Source organism: Acomys minous, assembly GCF_964271855.1.
Source record: "Acomys minous genome assembly, chromosome: 4".
NCBI lineage: Eukaryota > Metazoa > Chordata > Mammalia > Rodentia > Muridae > Acomys > Acomys minous.
This window is the reverse complement of record NC_140486.1, coordinates 14667313-14687149: the sequence shown is the minus strand read 5'-3', so window position 1 is coordinate 14687149 and position 19837 is coordinate 14667313. Positions and strand designations below refer to the sequence as shown.

General features: G+C 48.1%; 1 protein-coding gene across 1 annotated transcript; it reads left to right on the top strand.

The window, feature by feature from the left end:
• Window positions 1-3613: 3613 nt before the first annotated feature.
• Window positions 3614-19246, top strand: MRO (maestro; the record flags this gene model as incomplete). The annotated part of the gene is given in 8 exon segments (XM_084780280.1): window positions 3614-3909; window positions 3911-4096; window positions 10674-10773; window positions 12850-12996; window positions 14323-14505; window positions 17652-17807; window positions 18421-18528; window positions 18794-19246. Coding segments are annotated over 8 exon segments (1230 nt in total). The 3' UTR covers window positions 18848-19246.
• Window positions 19247-19837: the final 591 nt, after the last annotated feature.

Sequence of the window (19837 nt, the reverse complement as noted above, 5' to 3'; positions counted from 1 at the left end):
TTCTTATACACGGACTTCATTTCTGGGCCTCGTGTTTCCTCCAGGACGTCCTCCTCTTCCACGCCACCTCCCACCTCCTCTTCAAGCACAGGAGCAGCCTGTTGCTTTTCACTTACGATCATCTCAGTGAGGCAGCAGAGGCCACATAGAAGGGGGGGGGGGGGCGGGGACTCTGGCCACAAACAAGCTCTGCAAGGACAGTGCACACAGTGGGGCCTTCATTCACCTGGATGTACTCAGTGACCCAACACCCAGGCATGATGAATTCCAGGCCACTCTGTGCTACATAGCAAGACCCTGTGCCAGAGCAGGTGGGGGACATCTACAGTCACCGTCATTGCTTTTTTGGGTTTCTGGAGCACTAGTTCTATGCCAGCCCTGCTGCTCTGGCCTAGTGCTCCTGTCTAGAGTATTGTGACGACGGGTGACACACAACACAAAACAACAACTCTCAGGCTTTTGGTGGATTGCTAGACATGAACACTTCAGTGCCCCTGGCAGTTCCCCATGTCCTTTAGGGAAAGGTTTGGATTTCTTGGTTCTTATGCCATTGTGGGTTTTTTTTTTCTGGGTCAAAGAAGATGCCAGTAGGAGGGTTGGGAGTTATTAACAATGACTGCCAAACAATAAAGACAGGAAAACAGAAGGAGGAGCCGTGGGACAGGAAACAGCAGAAAGCAGCTCCCTGTGGAGTTCGAAGAACTCTATCTGCGGGAGAGCAAGTCCATAAGAGACTCCCGCATCAGTGTGCCATGGTGTATTTGAAGCTGAGGACTAGGTCAGTACATCTTTCTGTGGCCTGCAGGTAGCTCTATGTTAGAAGCAATACAACCATCACTTTCTAACTAAAATACCCTTACACAGGACAGTGGGAGGTGACAGTGCACTCCAGGAAGACCCTCCCAATGGCATTTACTTGCTGCAGGTGGCCCTGACACCAACTCAGCTGGGCTGAGGAGAGGGGAGGCTAGCCAGGGCTAGTTACTTGGCTGGCTGGCATTGGCGGGCCTCGAGCTTGGGCCTACTTTTCTTTCTATGGTGCCCTTTCTGGTCCATCCAGGTGCATGTCGCCTTCCCTTACAGCGGATGTTGTGAGCCACCGCCCTTTCTCTCTTGTGGCTCTTTATCAGCAACTTCTGTGGTTCTTCCCCTTGTGATTGACAGGGACATGCTTGACTCCATCTGCTGTCCTCTCCTGGTGGACTTTCAGGGGCGGAGGTGAGTATCAGCTTCACCTGTTGAAAGCCCTGGTATTAGACATAGGATCAGATTAAAACTTGATGAATGGCGCGTGCAGGAATGCAAAGCCAGGCGAAGGCTCTGCTGCTGAGTCCCAACCCCGCCCCTTTCCTCTTCTCAGGAGTAAAAAAAAAAAAAACCTTTGACAAGGCTTGGCCTAACATTTCCTGTAATGAGATAAGAAGCAGGAAACCTGAGTCCTTCCTTTCAGACACGTTTCTGGTTGGACATTGCACACATGGGCAGGAAGTACTCCGATCAATGCTAAACTAAAGAGAAGCCATTTTGACTGGTCATTTGTCTCCCGATTTCACGGGTCTAAATGGAAAGTGAACGGTCTATTGATTTGACTTGCCTTTTTCATCAGTAATGCGGGAGAAATAATTACTTTTCGTGGCTCTCTTTTCTCGTGGTATCAGCACCTGTGTATCTCCGACAGAGTGAAAATGTCTACAGAGAATAAAATAGAGCTATCAAGTAATTAAATTAAATAATTATAATGTACTTTTTTTTTTTTTTTAGGACAGACTGTTACCTGCATATTGGTATGTGACAAGTTTTTAGAGGACTCCTCTGATTCCCAGAATCCTAAGGCTAAGGGATGCTAGGGTCCTCTTGGGACATTGTACCTGAGAGCACCCTGGAGTGTGAGTCATACCTATGCCCTTGTGTTCACTGTGCACAGGTGCCAGAGTGAGGCTGCTGCTGGCGTCTACAGGGCTTCAGTTGACTACTGTTAGTTTCAGCCCTGATTCCCGCATGTGGCTTTAAGCAGACAAAGAAGCAATGTGGATTAGGTTTCCCATTTGGCTACCCAGAGGATGTTACACTCTATCAGATGTCTATAAATGTGGATACAGGGTAATGTTAGAAAGAAGGGATTATTAATAGGGTACCAGCTGGGGCTGGAGGCTCAGTGGGAGAGGGCTGGCTAATCACGGTCGACAACACTGCTCCTCTTGTGTCTGTGTCCGCGCAGGGGTGCGTGCTTCATTTCTGGTCTGCAGTCTGCGGTTAGAGCACGCAGCCCAGGCTTCTCTCATCAACGGTTTCCTCTGTCCCCTGATCTGCTGATGTCCAGCTTTGGGTCACCCATAGCATCACATGTTCAGCATCCAGATGGTGCCCTTAAAAGTCCTTCCCTACCCTTGCAGAAATTAAAGCTAATTTGGAAGATCTGAACTTGCAAATCGGATTACAGGAGGTCTCATGTCAGTCAGTCAAGCCTTTGTTCCTGTGTCTGCTCCTAGGTCCAGGCAAGGAGGTAGAGGCACCGCTCTGCTCCCCAGAGCTACACAGCCCCACCCCACCCCCATCCATAAGTCCCTTCTCATCCTCCTGTGCTATTTCTGTCCCCATCCTATTGAAATTGCATCTCAAAGGTCAATTGTGAGCCGGGCGTGGTGGCGCACGCCTTTAATCGGGAGGCAGAGGCAGGCGGATCGCTGTGAGTTCGAGGCCAACCTGGTCTACAAAGCGGGTCCAGGACAGCCAAGGCTACACAGAGAAACCCTGTCTCAAAAAACCAAAAAAAAAAAAAAAAAAAGGTCAATTGTGGTATTTATTCTCAATGTCCTGTGCACAGTGGGTTTTGTTTTAACTTCGTTTTTCTTTTACTCTTGGACCATCGATTTCTCTTCCCATCCTCTGATATACTTACGTGGCTTATATTTTATCCACCTAGCTCTTCATTTTCTAAACTGGTCCTTCGCATAGCAGCATCCTGGCTGGGAGCTCAAACTGTAGGATTAGTATGCCTGTATCGGAGCTCTCAATCTGCCACAAACTGTACGGAAATGAGGCTAACAGGAGGTGTTGTTTCCTTGGTTTGGTGTCAAAATTAAATGGGATAATTAACGCAATGTTTACTCTAAAGCTTGGCACGAGAAAGTATTCATGAATGTCACCTGATAGCATAACAGGCTCTCAAATGTGAAAACAGACGGCATCTCTCTTATCCCTGCCCCCTTTAGGTCATGTTGCCCTCCTTATCCTACACAGGGCCAGTCAATAAGTATTTATCGATTCATGCACGTGATGGCAGAGTTCGGGGAAGGAGAAACGACGCGGGGGGGCGGGGCGGGAGGCTCCAGAAGGCTGCAGAAGAAGCCTCGTTATTCAGTTTTTGTTTTTGTTTTCAACTAAAACATGGTTTAAGTTGTTGAGTGCTTGAATGTCTCCTTTCGGGACATATGGCGTTTGTTGAGCAGGAAGCGGAGTTAGCAGTTAAAACTAAAACACTTGTTAGTGCGACAGTCATTCACAGTGAGGCTGTTTGGCGCAGGGACAGCGTCCAGTTTTTAGATTAAATGCTGCTCTTACACGATTATGTCCGGAAAAGACGGCCTGAGCCCTGGAAGTCTTGACTGGAAGCATGGCGCCATCTACTGGTTTTACAGGGATATTACGCCGGGCAGCGCGTGTCTCAGCGAGGGTGAAAGTCCTCAGAATTGTCATTCTTTCGGGAGAAATTGTGGGTGAGACTGGACAGGACTTAGTAAGGGGCAGGCAGAGCAAGCAGCAGGCAGGAGACACTTCGGTTGTGTGGGGGCGCAAAGGGCGCAACATCTTGGGTAGCCAGGTGACCGACAACCTTGGAGGTGTCATTGGAGGGCAGTCCCCTCCCCAGCCTCACCGACCTTTTACTCCTGTTGGTCTCACTTTTCTAGTTTGCCGGCTCCAAGTTCACAGAGGACCTTCTGTTTTCTTTTTTTGTTTGTAAGGAAACTAGGGCTGGGAAAATCTCGTTGAGTCATCACATTTGGCGGCCAGTCCCGAGGAGCTGGAACAGCGTGTCTCCCAAGGAACCCCCGGACCAGTCTCCAGCTCCTCACCTGACGGCTACCCTAGGAGCCAGGTAAGCTGACTGACTGCTGACTGAGCAGAAGTGCAGGTGCCCTGGTTCCCACATCTTTCCTGGAATGTGCTATAGCCACTGGCGTTGGAGGGAACTGAATCCCAAGAATATTGCTTCTGGTGGTGTTTCCTTTAGAAAATGGGAGAGGGTAACAACTGACCCGGAAGCCATTTTTTCTTCTATTAGTAAACTGTATCAATCAGCCAATAGATGGGTTACAGATCCTTGTATTTTAGCAGAGAGTTTTAGTATAGGAAGACTTGAGGGAAACTATGGATGGGTGCCTCAGACTAATTTTAAAGTGTCCACACACTTGGTCAGCTCACAGAGAGTTAGTTGTCTAAGAGTTTTCAGGGCCGGATGAAAAGTACCACTGTGAGCCTGCTCCGGTGGTATACAACTATAACCCCCAGTTCCTGAGGGAGACTGAGGCAGAAGGGTTGCAAGTTTAAGGGCAGTTCAGAAGTTAAAATTGTATGTATGTATGTACATATGTACGTACGTATGTATGTATGTAAGTATTTTTAAGACTAAAAGGAGTGGGGAGTTCAGAATTTTGAGTTCCATTGCTGTTTGTCTTTGGGTGGTTTTTGTTTTGTTTTGTTTTTCTTTAAAAGGAAGATAATGAAACCTGCCTGTCAAGAAACTGTGAGAATTAAATGAAATATGATGAGAATGCTTGTAGTTGAGCTGCTGGGGTGGACTTAGTTAATAAAGACCTTAGTTAAAGCAGAGATTCGTGAAGTAACACCTCCCATACTGCCCCTGAGGTACAAGGTTCCTTCCGACTTAGGACACGGCCTTTTCTTTGATTGCTAATCCACTAGTTGGCTTTGAGAGTTGTTTTCTTAGGCAAACCATGCGTGTGCCGCGACACCATATTTTGGTTTTTGGTTTGTTTTACTCTAGCAAGAAGTCAAGGCCCATTCAAAGTTACCTGCGGCTTCATTTCAATTCAAGAAGTCACGCCAGATAATCACGGCTTCCCTCAGACTCTGTCTGCGTACTTAACTGTGCAGCAATATTCAAGCCGCTCCCCGTTGTGAAGTCATTCTAGAATATCTAGCCTTGCTGTCCTTGTTCCATACACTCAGGAGCTTCCAGATGTTTGATCCCTTGCCCGGCAATAGAGAATTAAGTAAACTAATTAACTTCCCGGTTGCAGGTTGCAGTAGCAGGTGCAGCTGGGAACTGCCTCGTGGGAAGCGTGCTCCCACCGGGTAGAACCATGGAGTGCTGATGGTCTTGCGGGTAGAAAAAGCCAAGGGACCAGGAGCCGGTGCTCTGTATCCAACACTTTTACCTTGTTCCTCCCAGGAAGCCTGTGTTGCCACAGGTGGAGAAGATGCTTTGGTTTTGATCAGATGGGGTGTAATGGCCGCAGCTACTGAAAGGGAGCTGCGTATGGAGGGCATGTGCAGGCCCTGTAGGAGGCTGCTGGTACCAGAGAGGGCTGTGCAACCTATTTAACCCTGAGTTTGCTGGCTTCCTTTCTTCCTTTAATTTTTGTTTGTTTGTTTGTTTTTGTTTTTGAGACAAAGTATTGTTTTAAGGTCTAGACCTTTCTGGAACTCGTGGCCTTTCTGCTTTTGCTACCTGAAAGCTTTGAGTGCAACTGTGCACTGCCAGGCCCTGCTCTCACTCATTCTTTTCATTTGTTTTTATTTCATTTTGCTTTGAGACAGAATCTCTCCACGGAGTCCACCTTGGAGTCCTGGAGCTCACTGTGTAGCCCAGGCTGTCCTCCTGCCCCCTGCCTCCTGAGTGCTAGGATTACAGACATTATTTTGCATTTTTTTAAAAAAGGAAAGTTTAATAATGGCATTCTAGCTGGACACGGTAGCACCAAGGAGACTAAGGCAGGGGAATATCAAGTTTGAAGCTGGCTTGTGCTACAAAGCAAGTTGAGGGCCAGCCTAAACTATGTCATGAGACTTGCATTTAAGAACCCGAGGCTTGGGGCTGTAGGCCAGTGGTAGAGGGCGTGTGCAAACCCTGCATTTGGTCTCTAGTACTGGGAAGAAGAAAAAAAAAAGCATCCTAGAATCCAGGCGTGCTAAGGTCGTGCTTTATCACTGCTCTTAGTTTTATCTTGACAGTTTATCTTAGTTTGTTTTTGTCGCTAATAACAATGCACCAGAGACTGGGTAAGTAATAGAGGGACTTGGGCTCTCAGTTCAGGTCTGAAGTTATAGGACCACCATCAGTGGGTGGTCCTCTTGTTGACAGAGGCCTAACAGTGCTGTAGAAAACCCCCTGGTGAGAGATCAGCCCAACTAAGCTGGGTTCTACAACTGACTCCAGTTTTGTTTTGTTTGTTTTGTGATAGCATTAACCCATTGGTCCTTTCACCTACCAGCGGGGGCAGAGGCTGAGCATCTCTTAAAGGTGCTCTAGAGATTCATAGGCAGCTTTACACTGCAGTGTGAGTCTGGAAGGGCTAAACCACGGTCGAGCCACAGCCCCTGTGAACTTCTGTGTGCTCCACACACACGCGCTGCAATTCTTCATTTTTTTTACAAATACTGACTTTTTTCCCCTCTCTCAAACATGGCCCTTCTGTGGCTTCTGGGGTCTTTCCCAAGGTATGGCCTCAGCTACATGGAGTGTGGCCATCTTGGGATTAATTGCGAAGTCAGAGATTCCTACAGACCAGTGTGTGTTTAGCAATACCAAGAGTCTTGTACAAAAAAAATGTGACACAGAGGCCCTTGCTCCCTGACACTCAGGGAGCCCAGCTGTTCTGAAGTGGACCGGGAGGCGACAAGTCCTAGGATGGCTGAAATAGAAGGCTGTCCGAACAGTGGGGGGGGGGGGGACACTTTCAAGTTTTCGTTCAAGGTCCGGGGGAGCTCTGGCAGGAAAGCCTGTCAGCTGACAGGAGTTGGCGGCCTTGGTCTTGTGAGGGGTAGCAGACAACCTGGAGAGGGTTGGCTAGAGCAAGTGGCAAGTCAGGGAGGGAACTGTATCTTCCAGAAGAAGCTGCTCAACTTTCCTTCATTTCACGCAGCTTGCAAACATCCCAAGACTTTGAATTCTAGTCCTGCTTGCTGCTTGGTGTCTGAGGCTGGGGGAAGCTGCCTCCTCTGGCTAGCACCCTTTGCAGCTCTGTTAATCTTGCAAAAGAAGCTGAGCATAAGAAACAAGGAACGGCTTGTTTTTCTGCCCAAAGGAGGGAGAGTGGCTCCAGGCAAGATCTATTTTGCCAGGGAACACAGACGCTAGCTGCTTTACAATTCGGCTCACTGCCTCCTTGGTGAGCAGGCGAGCAGAGACCCAGGCTATCAGACTAAAGTGGCTGGTACCTGTCAACTCTGATCCAGAGAATCCCACCCAAGGAGTAGCAGGTTCTATTCAAACGTAGGAGGGCCTGAAGAAAACCCCAGTAGCAACCGCACATTTTCTTTTGTTGTGTCTCTTGCCTGCTTTTGCCTCAGGATGAGTTTATAAATCCTTTATTCTGGAGGGGACAGAGGGCCAATGCTGGGACCTTTCTCTTTTATGATGGTGGTTCTAAAGTGTGGCCCCTAGGCCAGCTGCAGCTCAGTACCTCCTGGGAATTTCAGTTCAACAAAAGGATTCTCAGTTAGGTGGCCGGTTCAAAGGGAGACTGAAGTGTGTGTGTGTGTGTGTGTGTGTGTGTGTGTGTGTGTGTGTGTGTGTGTGTGTACACGTGCGTGTGGCAGTCAGACAGTTAGAAGTTGACATAAAGGTCTTCCTTAATTCCTCTCCACTTTATTTTTTGAGATAAAGGTTTTAACTGACCCTGAATCTTGCCAGCCCAGGGATCCTCTTCTCTGCCTCCCCAACCCTGGGGTTACAGGGGTGTTCTGGTACGCCTGCCTTTTCCAAGGGTGTCGGAGCCAAGCTCGGGTCCTCATCTTGTGCAGCAAACACTTTACTGATTAAGCCATTGTCTCATCTCCATTTTTCTGGTGTTTGATTTTAGTCCTTATCGTAGGGAGGTCTGTTGATAAAGGAGAAATGGGGCCCAGAGGCTAGGGAGGAAAGAGATGTTCTTGTTCATTTAAATGGTATTTTTTTTTGAGACCTTCATGTATGAGCACTGCATCTATATCACGCCTACCCTTTGTCCCTTCACCCCTCCTGTGTTCCCCACTCTCTCTCCCAAACTCATGCTGTCTTCTTTAATTATTGTTACATATATATTCATATATATTCACACACACACACACACACACACACACACACACACACACACCCCTACTCAGTCCATTTAGCATTGTTCATGTATATGTGTCCAGGGCCGACCACCTGAGATTGGAAAACCCATTTGAGAATATATCCCAGGAGGAAATGGCTTCTCTCTTTGTCGCTACTGGACACCTACCTGTAGCTAGAAGACACATTTTCCTGACTTCCTAGTGCCTTCTAACCAAGAAAGCATGCTTGACAACAAAGACAGCAGTGAAGACGAATCCTCACCTACCTCTATGCCCAATCAAATCAGCTGGTCCTGAGTGGCTGTCTAAGAGGGCTACAGTCTGCTGGGTAGGGATGTGTTCTAGTTTTCTCTGGGCCCCTTGGCTTCAGGAAACTCCTCAACCCCAGGCAAACCAAGGCACGTGCCTGGCCACTGGTCACCCTAGCTCAGCGATTTGCTATTGACTGTGTGACTTAAGGGATTGGCTGTTTGGTTGTGTGGCTAATTAAAAAAAAAAAAAGGTTCATGCCAAGGCCACCTCCAAAGATGATGGCAACCTAGTCCTGGGGCAGGCAGCCAGGTTTTAAAACCTTTGCAGGTGTTCATGCAGGGCTGAGCACCAACTGCACACATCTGTGGACCTCTTCCCCTACTAATGCTGCAGAATGTTCCAAAGTCAGTTGCCACTAAGGGAGCACTGTGCTTCTAAGTGTGCCCTGGAAGAGAATCTGCCCTCCTGCAGCCACAGAGCCCGAGTTGCAGGAAACTAAGTGAAGTCCTCTTATACAGTTAGCTGAGAACCTGGTAATTACTTGGTCCTTGAGGCTGGATGCTTCAACCATAAATAGCTTTCTCTCATGGTGGTGGGGGTGGTGGAGGGGGTGGGGGTGGGTGGGCATGCAACGAAAGGCAATCACTCACTCCGCAAGGCAGGGTGGCTCCTAGGCCATGAGGGAAGCTTGGAAATCTGGCTGTGCTGTCAGTGCGAGAACCCTTCTGAGCGGCAGCAGCAACGGCACAAATCAACTCATTCTGAAGCAGAAAGGCCGAGGAGCCAAAGGCAAGGTGATCTTCCTTCTGACATTCCTTTTGATCTGGATTGCTACCAGAGGGTGCCACCTACAACCAGGGTGGGCCTTCCAGGTCAATACGGGCAATCAGGACACTTCTCAGGGGAGGCTCCTTACTCAGATCATCTTAACTTACCTCAAGTCTGCTGTACCCAGATCGCGAGACCCCCAAAAAAGACCACCAAGATTCGATACCAATGCAATACACATGAGGACCTTCACTTTTTCGACTCAAGCCGGGCTCTGCTGGTCTCCAACACACTGGTATCCAGAAAGAGCCTCAATCTCTCAGCTGAGGGCAAAATTATAGGCTCCTATCCCTCCCAGAACCCCAAAGCAGGGGAGTTCCAGCCTGGCAAGCACCTATTGGTTGAGTAACATAAGGAGGCCTAACATCCAAAGGTGACAGGCCACGGAAAAAGGTTCCAAGATTGCCCATGGCTTAGCTTTCTTTGTTCTCTTTGTTCACTACCTTGCCCGGGGAAGTGTCTAGTTTCTTATTTACCCTATCTCAGGTGGGCAGGAAGGAATGTGGCCATAAAACTTGGTCTCTTAGCAACTCTATCTCTGGTGGGACCCTTCGGGTCAGTCACTAGGCAACGTTATCTCTAGTGGGGCTCTTCTTTGCAGCTGGCCAGATTATCTCCTGTAGGCCTATTGCTTAACCTTTGCCCCAGTAACCCCGAAATCCAATTTTAGTTCTTCTGGTATTTCAAGTCAACACTAAAACCGACCATAATACCGGGAAGGCGTGAAACCCTGGGTTCCAGCCTCACCACCAGTTCAACTAGGCATGGTGCTAGCCCACACCTGTAATGCCAGCGCTCAGGAGGCAGAGACAAGGAGATAGGAAGTTCGTTATTCTCCTCTCCAAAACTGGTTTAAGGTCACCATGGGCAACATGAGACCCTGACTCCCTCCCCACTCCCACCCCCCCACCCCCAAAAGTGCCATTGATATTTTTGGAGATCTTTAAAAAACACAAACTTTCAAACCACTTCTTACTTTTAACTCTTGAGGATTCTGTGGGTGGGGGGCCAAGAACCTGAATTTTATTTCTTGAATGGTTGTGATACAGGCAGCCTAGAGGGTGGAGGGATGGGGGACCTGAGGACTGACCCCCAGGAGCATCAAACTGCTGCTCGTTTGTTTCCCTTCCGACCTTGTTTTGAGCCTCCAGCTCCTCACCAAGGTGGAGGGCTCCCACTGTTCTTTGTGTTCTTTCACAACAGGGTGCATTCCACAGAGAGGAGCGGTGCTGGTTGTCATGGACACTTCAGATGACCGGCTGTGGCTCATGTGGTGATATTTTTTCCCCCCTGTTGCTTTTCTTTCTTTGTAGTTTCATGGAACAAACGCAGAGAATCCAGAGCCAGCCCCTTCCGGCCTCCACTTCCAAGCCCAGGAAGAAAAGGACACGGGTGATAGCTTTCTTTTCCAAGGTCAGACCCAGTGCCCCTTCCTAGCCGTCCCAATGTAAGACTTGAGGCTGCTTACCCTGCAGCTGGAACTGGGTTCCTGCTGGAAGCTATGTGATGACAGTTCTTTCAACAGGACCGAGGATGCTTATGAGAAGATGAGATTTGCTTTGCTACTAACTCAAAAACTGAAAACAAAAACAAACAAACAAAAAACCTCCCTCTGATAAATACTTGCCTTAATGCTTGAGGATTCTGTGGGTGGGGAGGTCAAGAACCTGAATTTTATTTCTGGAATGGTTGTGACACAGGGAGCCTAGAGGGTGGAGGGATGGGGACCTGAGGACTGACCACCCCACCCCCACCCCCACCCCCCGGAGCCTCAAGCAGCTGCTCCTCTCCTGTCTGTCTTGCTGCTCTTCGAACGTGTCATGTGACAAGGAAATAGCAATGATGCTGGAAAGTTACAGCACCTCATCCACAGTGCTAAGCAAACAGCTGGGTCTGGACCTTGTATCCGTACCTGCTTCCTAAGGATGGGGGCTAGCTGTTCTCTCTCTCTCTCTCTCTCTCTCTCTCTCTCTCTCTCTCTCTCTCTCTCTGTCTCTGTCAGTCTGTCTGTCTGTCTGTCTGTCTGTCTGTCTCTCTCTGTGTTTGTGTGTGTGTGTTGTTTATTTCAGTGTGAATGCAGGTCCTCTTGCGTCATGATGCACATGTGAGGTAGAAGATAACTTTTGATGTCTGTCCTCACCTTCTGCCTCCTTAGAGCCAGGGGTTCTCTTCTCTGTTTTCTCAGGAGTTTCTCCCCTCACCCGCATCTTACCATAAGGAAACTGAGATTACAGACAAGTGCCGTTGTGCCTGTCTTTACATGGGCTTCAAACTCAGGTCTTCATGCTTGCATTGCAAATGCTTTACACACTGAGCCATCATGTTCGGGCCCCCTTGTCAGGGTCTCTCCTCCTATGGGGTCTGACTCTAATGCCGGTTGCCTTGACCAGAGCCTTCTTGGCATTGGAGCTCATCTGCTCAATGGAGAGGTGGCCCATAATCTTGATCTGTCTCTTATCTTGCAATTACTTTGAGTTTAGTTTTTGAAGTGGAGGATTTTGCATAAGAGTGCAGTGTTTCCCCCACTGTGTTACCTCTATTTTTATTTGTTTATTTATTTTTTGCTTTTTCTCCTTCTTCTAAATTGCTCATATGCATGGATTCAAAAGTTGGGACGACCTTTGTTGGTTCTGTTTCTTAACAATTAAACTTTATTACACAACCCAAACCTTCAATTGTCACAAAATGCTTGTAGATGTGTAATTGATATTTGTTGAGATGCTGCCAATCGAGTCACATGCTAGTGAGGGGTCGAGGAAGGTGATTGCTGCTGAGAAAAGTCCTTCAGAATTTGTCATATTGCTGGATGGAGATGAAGGAACATAAATTTGACAGCAAAAGTATCTAAGAGAAGACCGGGTACAAGCGTGCCCCTATTTTATTTAGCCAAGAGTGCAGTAGAAGAGTAAGGAGACATTGGAAGAGGAAGAGGCTCAAGGGAACTCTTCAGGTGGGAGGAATTTCAGGATGTTTTACACTGTAAGAGGGACCTGTGTCCTCTTAGCCTCTGTCACACAGTTCACTGCTGTGTGTCTCTCTCTAGAACTCCCCAACCCACCTCAACACCAGGCTTACATAGTTTTCTCCATCAGTGTCTTCAAGGCTGGGGAATAGCTTAGCGTTAAGGTAAGGATTTAGTTTAATGCAAAACCCTGCTTCAATTCTTAGTCTCTGTCTCTCTGCCTCTCTGTCTCTGTCTCTCTCACTCATGTGTGTGTGTGTGTGTGTGTGTGTGTGTGTGTGTGTGTGTGTGTAAATGCATGACAGCATGACAGGCATCAACGTTGAGTGTCTTCCTCAGTTGCGCTCCACTGTCTGGCCAGTGATCATTACAATTCTTTCTTTCTTTTGCTGTCTTCCCAGTGCTGTACTGAGCACTTTGTGTGGGCGCTGAGGATCTGAGCTCAGCTCTCCATGCTTGGCGAGCAAGCTCGTGACCACCTGAGCCATTTCCCCGGCCTCTGAATTAACACACTTTTGACCATCCAGGTCTCCTGGAAACTGAGGTTACAGAAGCGGGAGCCTTTGAAGAATGTGCTTTTCATCTTGGCAGAAAGAGCCCGGGATCCGAATGCCAAAAAGCGCCAACTGGCAATGAGAGGCCTGGGCACCGTGGCTTGGGAAGCCCCTGAGAAGGTAGGGGGAGGTGGAATTCGGATAGCCTTCCTTAGGGTGTGGAGTGCCCACAGCTGGGGCAGGTACTCCATGCACTGCTAACTCTGTAACAAGCCACAGAGACCTAGCAGCAAACAGCAGCATCTGTGTTCAGGAGCCTGTGTTCAGCATCTCCCAAGACTGCAAACTGCTGTTGGCCAGACTGTGCCTTCCAGATGTTCAGGGTTGTTTTCCAAGAGTGGCTTTTTGCTGAGCTGGCTCTTCCAATTGTAGGAATGAGATTTCTCTTTCCTTGCTGTCCGTCTGCTGGGGTGGGTGGGGTGGGTGGGGTGGGTGGGGTGGGGTGGGGTGTGGTGTGGTGTGGTGTGTGAGCGGGGGTGGGGGGGTCACCCCTCTCCTCTGTACTTAGGATCCACACTCTGAAAACATGATAACCCATTTCTTCAAAGTGTCTCTCACTCTTGTCTGGTCTACCTAGTCTTATGTAATGTAGCTTAGCAACCAGGAGAGACATTTGGTTACTTTTGTCGCATCAGGTTAGAAGCAAACCCCTGGTTCTTTTTACTTAGATCAGATTATATAAGGGTGTGACTGACTCAAGGTCGTTGCGGGGCTGGCATGCCTCAGCTCTGTCAGCCTTGGGAAACAGAGCTAGACAGTTTAAAGGATTTTCTCATAATTCTTGTGTGTGTGTGTGTGTGTGTGTGTGTGTGTGTGTGTGTGTGTGTGTGTGTCTGTCCCTTCGTTAGCCCCTGTCCACACTGATCCCATTTTATGTCCTCTCCATTATAAAGGCACCTAGCGTTCTGAAGGTCCCTGGGACACTCTTGCTCTTGTCCACCCTCTGCTCTTGAAGGACCTCCCCAGCTCTGTCACCCAGAGGCCTACTTCCTATTTGTCCTTTCTGTTGTTCTAAGACCAAGCTGGAATCCAAGGCTGGATTGCTAGGGGCATTTGTGTCTGGCTGAGTTGGTGGCACATTCAGAAGAAAGTCTGTGTGCATAGCATGTGCACTATACATTTTATTATATATTAGACATATGAGAGGCATGGGCATAGGGGAACTAGCTGTTAGGAGGAAGGGGAGCAGCATGAGGAGTGGGGGATGAGTGTGAGCAAAGTACAATGACACAAACATTTGAAAGCTATAAAAGCCAGGCCTTGCAGACCCAACTTGGGTTACTGGAAGATTAGGGGTGGAGTTGCTTTTCAACTTTGAATAGTGTGTGTGTGTGTGTGTGTGTGTGTGTGTGTGTGTGTGTATGTGTGTGCATGCATGTATGTACATTTGTTTGCATGTGCCTGTGTGTGTGTGTGACTCTAATGTTTTTCCAACCTTGATGGCAGGTGAGGAAGTATAAGAAAGTTATGCTCGGCCTCCTTGTGCACGGTCTGTATGATCCTGTGAGTTCTGACGTCATCCATGAGAGTTTGAAGACTCTGACCATCATGCTGAGCAAGCTCCAGGGCCAAGGGCTGGGCTCCTTCTTCATAGACATCACCCTTCAGACCAGGACTCTATTGGATGATGTAAGTGAGAAAAGTAAGCGGAGCGTCTTGGGCTGAGGCGTTGTCCTGCATTATTAAAAATGGGAACCTCGAGCCTTGTGGTGGTGGTGGCGGCGGCGGCAGTGGCGCATGCCTTCAGCCCCGGCAGAGCAGAGGCAGACCGGCTCTCTGTGATTTTGAGGTTTTCCTGGTCTACATGGTGAGCTCTAGGGCATCCAGGACCATATAAAGAGACCCAGTCTCAAAAATCAGAAGCAGGGCCAGGCATGGTGGCGCACGCCTTTAATCCCAGCACTCGGGAAGCAGAGGCAGGCGGATCGCTGTGAGTTCGAGGCCAGCCTGGTCTACAAAGTGAGTCCAGGACAGCCAAGGCTAACACAGAGAGAACCTGTCTTGAAAAACCAAAAAAAAGAAAAAAAAAAAAAAAAAAGAAAAAAAGAAAAAAGAAAAAGAAAAAAAAATCAGAAGCAGAAAGAAACGAGAATCCTGGGTGTCGTGTTTCTTGGAAACAAGGTGTCTATTATGCACTAACTTGTGAATACATTTTATTGAGAGGGGTTATGAGAAGTTATGAATGGGGCGACTGGGAACATAAGAGGGATCTAGTATCCCGCCCTTCCCCAAGGAGGAGTTTTCCTTTCAGTAGAGAAGTGAACACATACACTAGTGATGCTGCTGGTGATGCTGCTGAAGATTATGTGGCTGACCTGTACTCAGGATTCTCTTCTACATAACAAGTTAGCATTTAGTGAGTCCTTCCTGCCTGCCATTCACAATGCCAGGCAGTTGCCATGGAGACGCACGCAGTCCTTACAACAACCCTTTTCGGTAGGTTCTGCAATGATCTTCAGTATAAAAAGAGAAAATTGAGGCACAGAAAGATTAGGGCCTGCCCACAGTTTGTGGAGCCAGTTTGCGTGCTCAAAGCATCAGTCTGACTTTGGACCCTGGTCTGTCAGCCACAGACAAAATGGGCTAACTGAGAAGTGCAATATTTAGTTTTAAATTAACTAGTCCTCCATTACTGACTTGCAAGCTGACAATCAGCCTGCCACTGTTATTCTCTGTCTCTCTCTCTGTCAGACATATCTCAGGCCCAGAGTCCCTTTCACCTGTCTCTCCCCCCACCCCAATTCCCCCTGGAGTCACCTGAACCTCCACAAGAGAAGAAGAGACATTGAGTTTACAGAGCTCAGAACTTACATCAGAGCTATTGGCACACTTGTCAGTGTCCCGCCTTCCTCCACAGGGACAAATGTTAATATTTCACTGGAGGTGGCCCATGCTGGCCTGGAAACTGATATGTAGGCCAGGCTGACCTTGAACTCATGGTAATCCTCTGGCAGCCTCAGGTCCCAAGTGCTGAGAACACAGGCAGGCTACACCACCCCTGCCTAGATGTTTGCTGTTGAATGCAAACCTATCTTGTCTGGGGACAGTGTAGGAAAATGACATCATCACCCTAGGATGTCAGCCCAAATCTTGAGGACATATCCTTATGTCCCTCTGGTGCCACCTGAATAAACTTCAGTTAATTTTTATTCCACTACTTTTTTGGGGGAAGGAGGTATTTCAAGACAGAATTTCTCTATTTAGCTTTGGCTGTCCTTGGCTTGCTTTGTAGATCAGGCTGGCACAGAGATCTGCCTGCCTCTGCCTTCCTTAGTACTGGGATTATAGACATGCTACTAGTTTTTAAACCCAGTTTGCCTTATTTATTTATTTTGAGTGCAATCCTTGGCAATGTAGAAACGGAAATCCCTCCACACACACACTGCCTGAGGGCAGAATTATGTGAGAGTTACACTTTACACATAGCCAGCTTGATGCCATGTTTGTCGGGATCTGTGCCCCCACTACATGATGCTCATAATCTTGAGGGACCCGGATTATGTATTCCCCTGGGTTGAAGCAAGTCCTCACTAACTTTTAGTTCCATGGATGTAAGCATGCACACACGCTTGACAGAGCAATGCACAGAGTACCACCTCCAGGCAGTTTATCTGAGTCACTTACACTTTATATATTTTGAATATTTCACAACATAGTTGGTGCTATCTCATTCTGGATGAGTCTTTGTGACCCAGTTCTAGATGCTTCTTTTCCTTTGGAGAGGCCCACCACCAGTCCTGTTCTTTCTGGTTTCCCTGGAGCCTGGACAAGACCATAAAGTGCTGTTATAAAAAAAAATCTGTGTACTAAGGTCAGGAGACTGGGTGCCTTCATTAGCTGCCTATCTCTTGGTATGACCTTCCTTTCCTGAAAGGGCAGATATGTGGCACAAACAGTTTATGTGGAAGAGAAGAGGGTTCCCAAGGAAGAGCTAACGGGTGAGAGTAGAAGCAGAGAGAGCTGTGTGGGGTTTTGGTAGGGGGAAAAACAGAATCTTTATCTCCTTGATAGGTAGGAGAAATTCAGACAGTAGGGAGAGGAGAAATGGCTAAACTGATGGGAGGGAGGAAGAGGGCAAGAGGGAAAGAAGGAGAGAGAGAAAGAGGGGGGAAAGACTAACCAAGGACAATACAAGTAGTAAACATCAAACCCCTACTCTGATCTAGCCAATGGACAGCACATTCTCCACAGTTGTGTGGAGAGCGGGGACTGACTCTGACATGAGCTCTGGTGTCCCATATTTGACCACTTCCCCTTGGTGGGGAGGCCAGGTGGCACTCAAAGAAAGAATAAGCAGGCTACCAAGATGAGACTTGATAGCCTATGACCATATAGAGGGTGAGGAGGTCCCCCTCGGTCACATACCTAGGGGAGGGGAATAGGGTAAAACCAGGAGGGAGGGAGGGAGGAATGGGAGGATACAGGTGATGGGATAACAATTGAGATGTTATCTGAATAAATTAATAAAAAATAAAAAATAAAAAAAAAAGAAAGAGGGGGAAAGCGAAAGAGAAAGGAAAGGAGAGAGAGAATTGAGAAATGAAAGCAGGAAATCTTTAGACGATGACATGGATGCAGCACCTAGACAGAGGGGAAGAAAAGCCAAGGTGTCTAATGCCAGTGGTGGCTGTCCATTTATGAGTAAAGAGACACAGGGCCGTGGGATGATGTTCACTCTTTAACATGCACCTCAGAATGACAGTTGTGACTTGTGGATGATGGAAACCTGGCTGTGTTTTTTTGTTTGTTTTTGTTTTTGTTGACGGAACCCACAGGAGAATGACAGTGTGCGGTACTCGGCCTTTGTTCTCTTTGGGCAATTGGCTGCGTTTGCTGGGCGGAAGTGGAAGAAGTTTTTCACCCACCAGGTTAACCAGACACAAGATTCCCTCCTGACCCATTTACAGGACAAAAGCCCTCAGGTTGCCAAGATGAGACTGCTACTCTTCACTCACTTTGTGAGGTCTCTGCTGTCCTTAGAGGGGGTGGTGGCAGCACCGCAAAGTGGAGAAGTCAGGCCCCGGAGTTTCTGCCAGGTAGAATATAACTGTAAAATATAAAGCTTGGGCAAAGGGGCCTTCAGTGTGCGATCTTCCCCACTTGACCTGCCTCTGCCCCACTAGATGCCCCCACTAGACCTGCCAACGCTAGATAGATAGGTGAGGCTAGGTCCCCAAAGGATCATGGGGCTGGGTGAGTGCTTCAAAAACACTGGGTGTAAAGAACTCCCCAAAGTCACTTTTGGAGAGGAGCGGGGGCTGGGGGTTGGGGGGAGGGAGAGAGGTCTTGGATGGGGTGTAATTGTGAGAGGGGCTGTGCACGTGGAATAGCCGTGTCCTCTTCAAGAGCCCGCACACTGAGTCATGTCCACTTCACGAGCTGGACTCCTTAAGATTCATTCACAAAAGACCTGAAGATTACTTTCCCAGCCTCGGTGGCCCTGCCCATAGATTGGCTGCAGTTCGCTGGGATCACCTGCCCTGCCTGGGATTCTAGAATTCTCCAATAGTCTAGGCCATTGGATGTCAATGTTATTTTCCTTAGGCTTGCAAGACAACCATTCGAGCCTGTGTCCCATATCTGAAAGCCTGGAAGGAGCAAAGTTTCCAAAGCGAAGAAGACCAGAGGAACCGCAGGCTTTCCTGGCAGCTGGTGAGTGAGCCAGAGCGGGAGTCCCGCAGCTGCAGGCCCTTCCCCCTGGAAGTGACCCAGTGTAGCAGGAAGTTTGTAACTCAGGCCAGCGTTCCAATTGCAATGGATCCATCCTGCGCTGCAAATGCAAAGAAGCTACTCGGGAGATGATACATAGTTATCGCTGGCTCGGTTCAGGCCTCCGCTGCCCCCATTCCGGCCTCTTCTCCCAGGGTCCTGCGTGGCAGCCTCCCTCACAGGAACCTTTTCTAATTTCTAATTGCAGAGCTACTATCACCCAGAGATCCTCCTGTTCTGCTATGCCAATAAAATCTTGTAAGTCCAGAGCAGCAGAGAAAACGGCCCGTGTTAGCGCCCTGCCTTGGCATCCTGTTTCCTCTGTTCTGTTTCACTGGAAACCTCTTTGACTCTCATGTGACTTTAACAAAAGAGGATGTCGGAGAGCAACCGAGAGCAGAAAAGCACCCTGGAAGTAGAATTCTACGTCACTTTCACAGTCTCATTTCCTCCCTATACAAATTTGTTGAGAGGGATGGAGAGATGGCGCAGAGGTTAAGAGCGCTGGCTGTTCTTCCAAAGGTCATGAGTTCAATTCCCAGCAACCACATGGTGCCTCGCAACCACCCACAATGAGTTCTGGTGCCCTCTTCTGGCTTGCTGGCACACATGCAGGCAGAATACTGTATACATAATAAATAAATAAATCTTTAAAAACAAATTTGTTGAGCGGTATATACTTTTAAACTTTTGTATGTGTGTGCACATGCATGCACATATGTGCCTAAGATTGTGGAGGTCAGAGGACAATCTCAGATACTATTCTGCAGGCAGTGTCTGCCTTGCCATTGAAACAGGGTCTTTACACTGAGTTCGGCTTGTTGATTAGCTGGGCTGGCTGGCTGGTGAGCCCCGAAGATCTGAGGTCTCTTCTCCAGCACTGGGGTTAAAACTATTCCAGTGAATCTGGCTTTTTTTTTTTTAAATATGGTTTTGAGAGCCAAATTCAGGCCCTTGTACCTACTTGTTCTGACGGGGCCATCTGCTCAGCACAATAGATGCACACTTCCTTCAAAACATTTAACACATATGATGTCCCGAAGCACCTTTCTCAGTTCTTCTCTGTCAGGAAGCAAGCATTTCTAAAATGTAACTTCTGAGGCTTGGGGGAATAAGTGTTACTTTAAGCATTTTTAAAATGTATTTGTTTTTGATGGTTTGCTATTTGCTGCTGACACCTTTTCTTGTCAAGATACTAAGAAGCTGGCTTGCAAAGCGTCTTTAACTTCTCACAATCTTAAAATGTCATTGT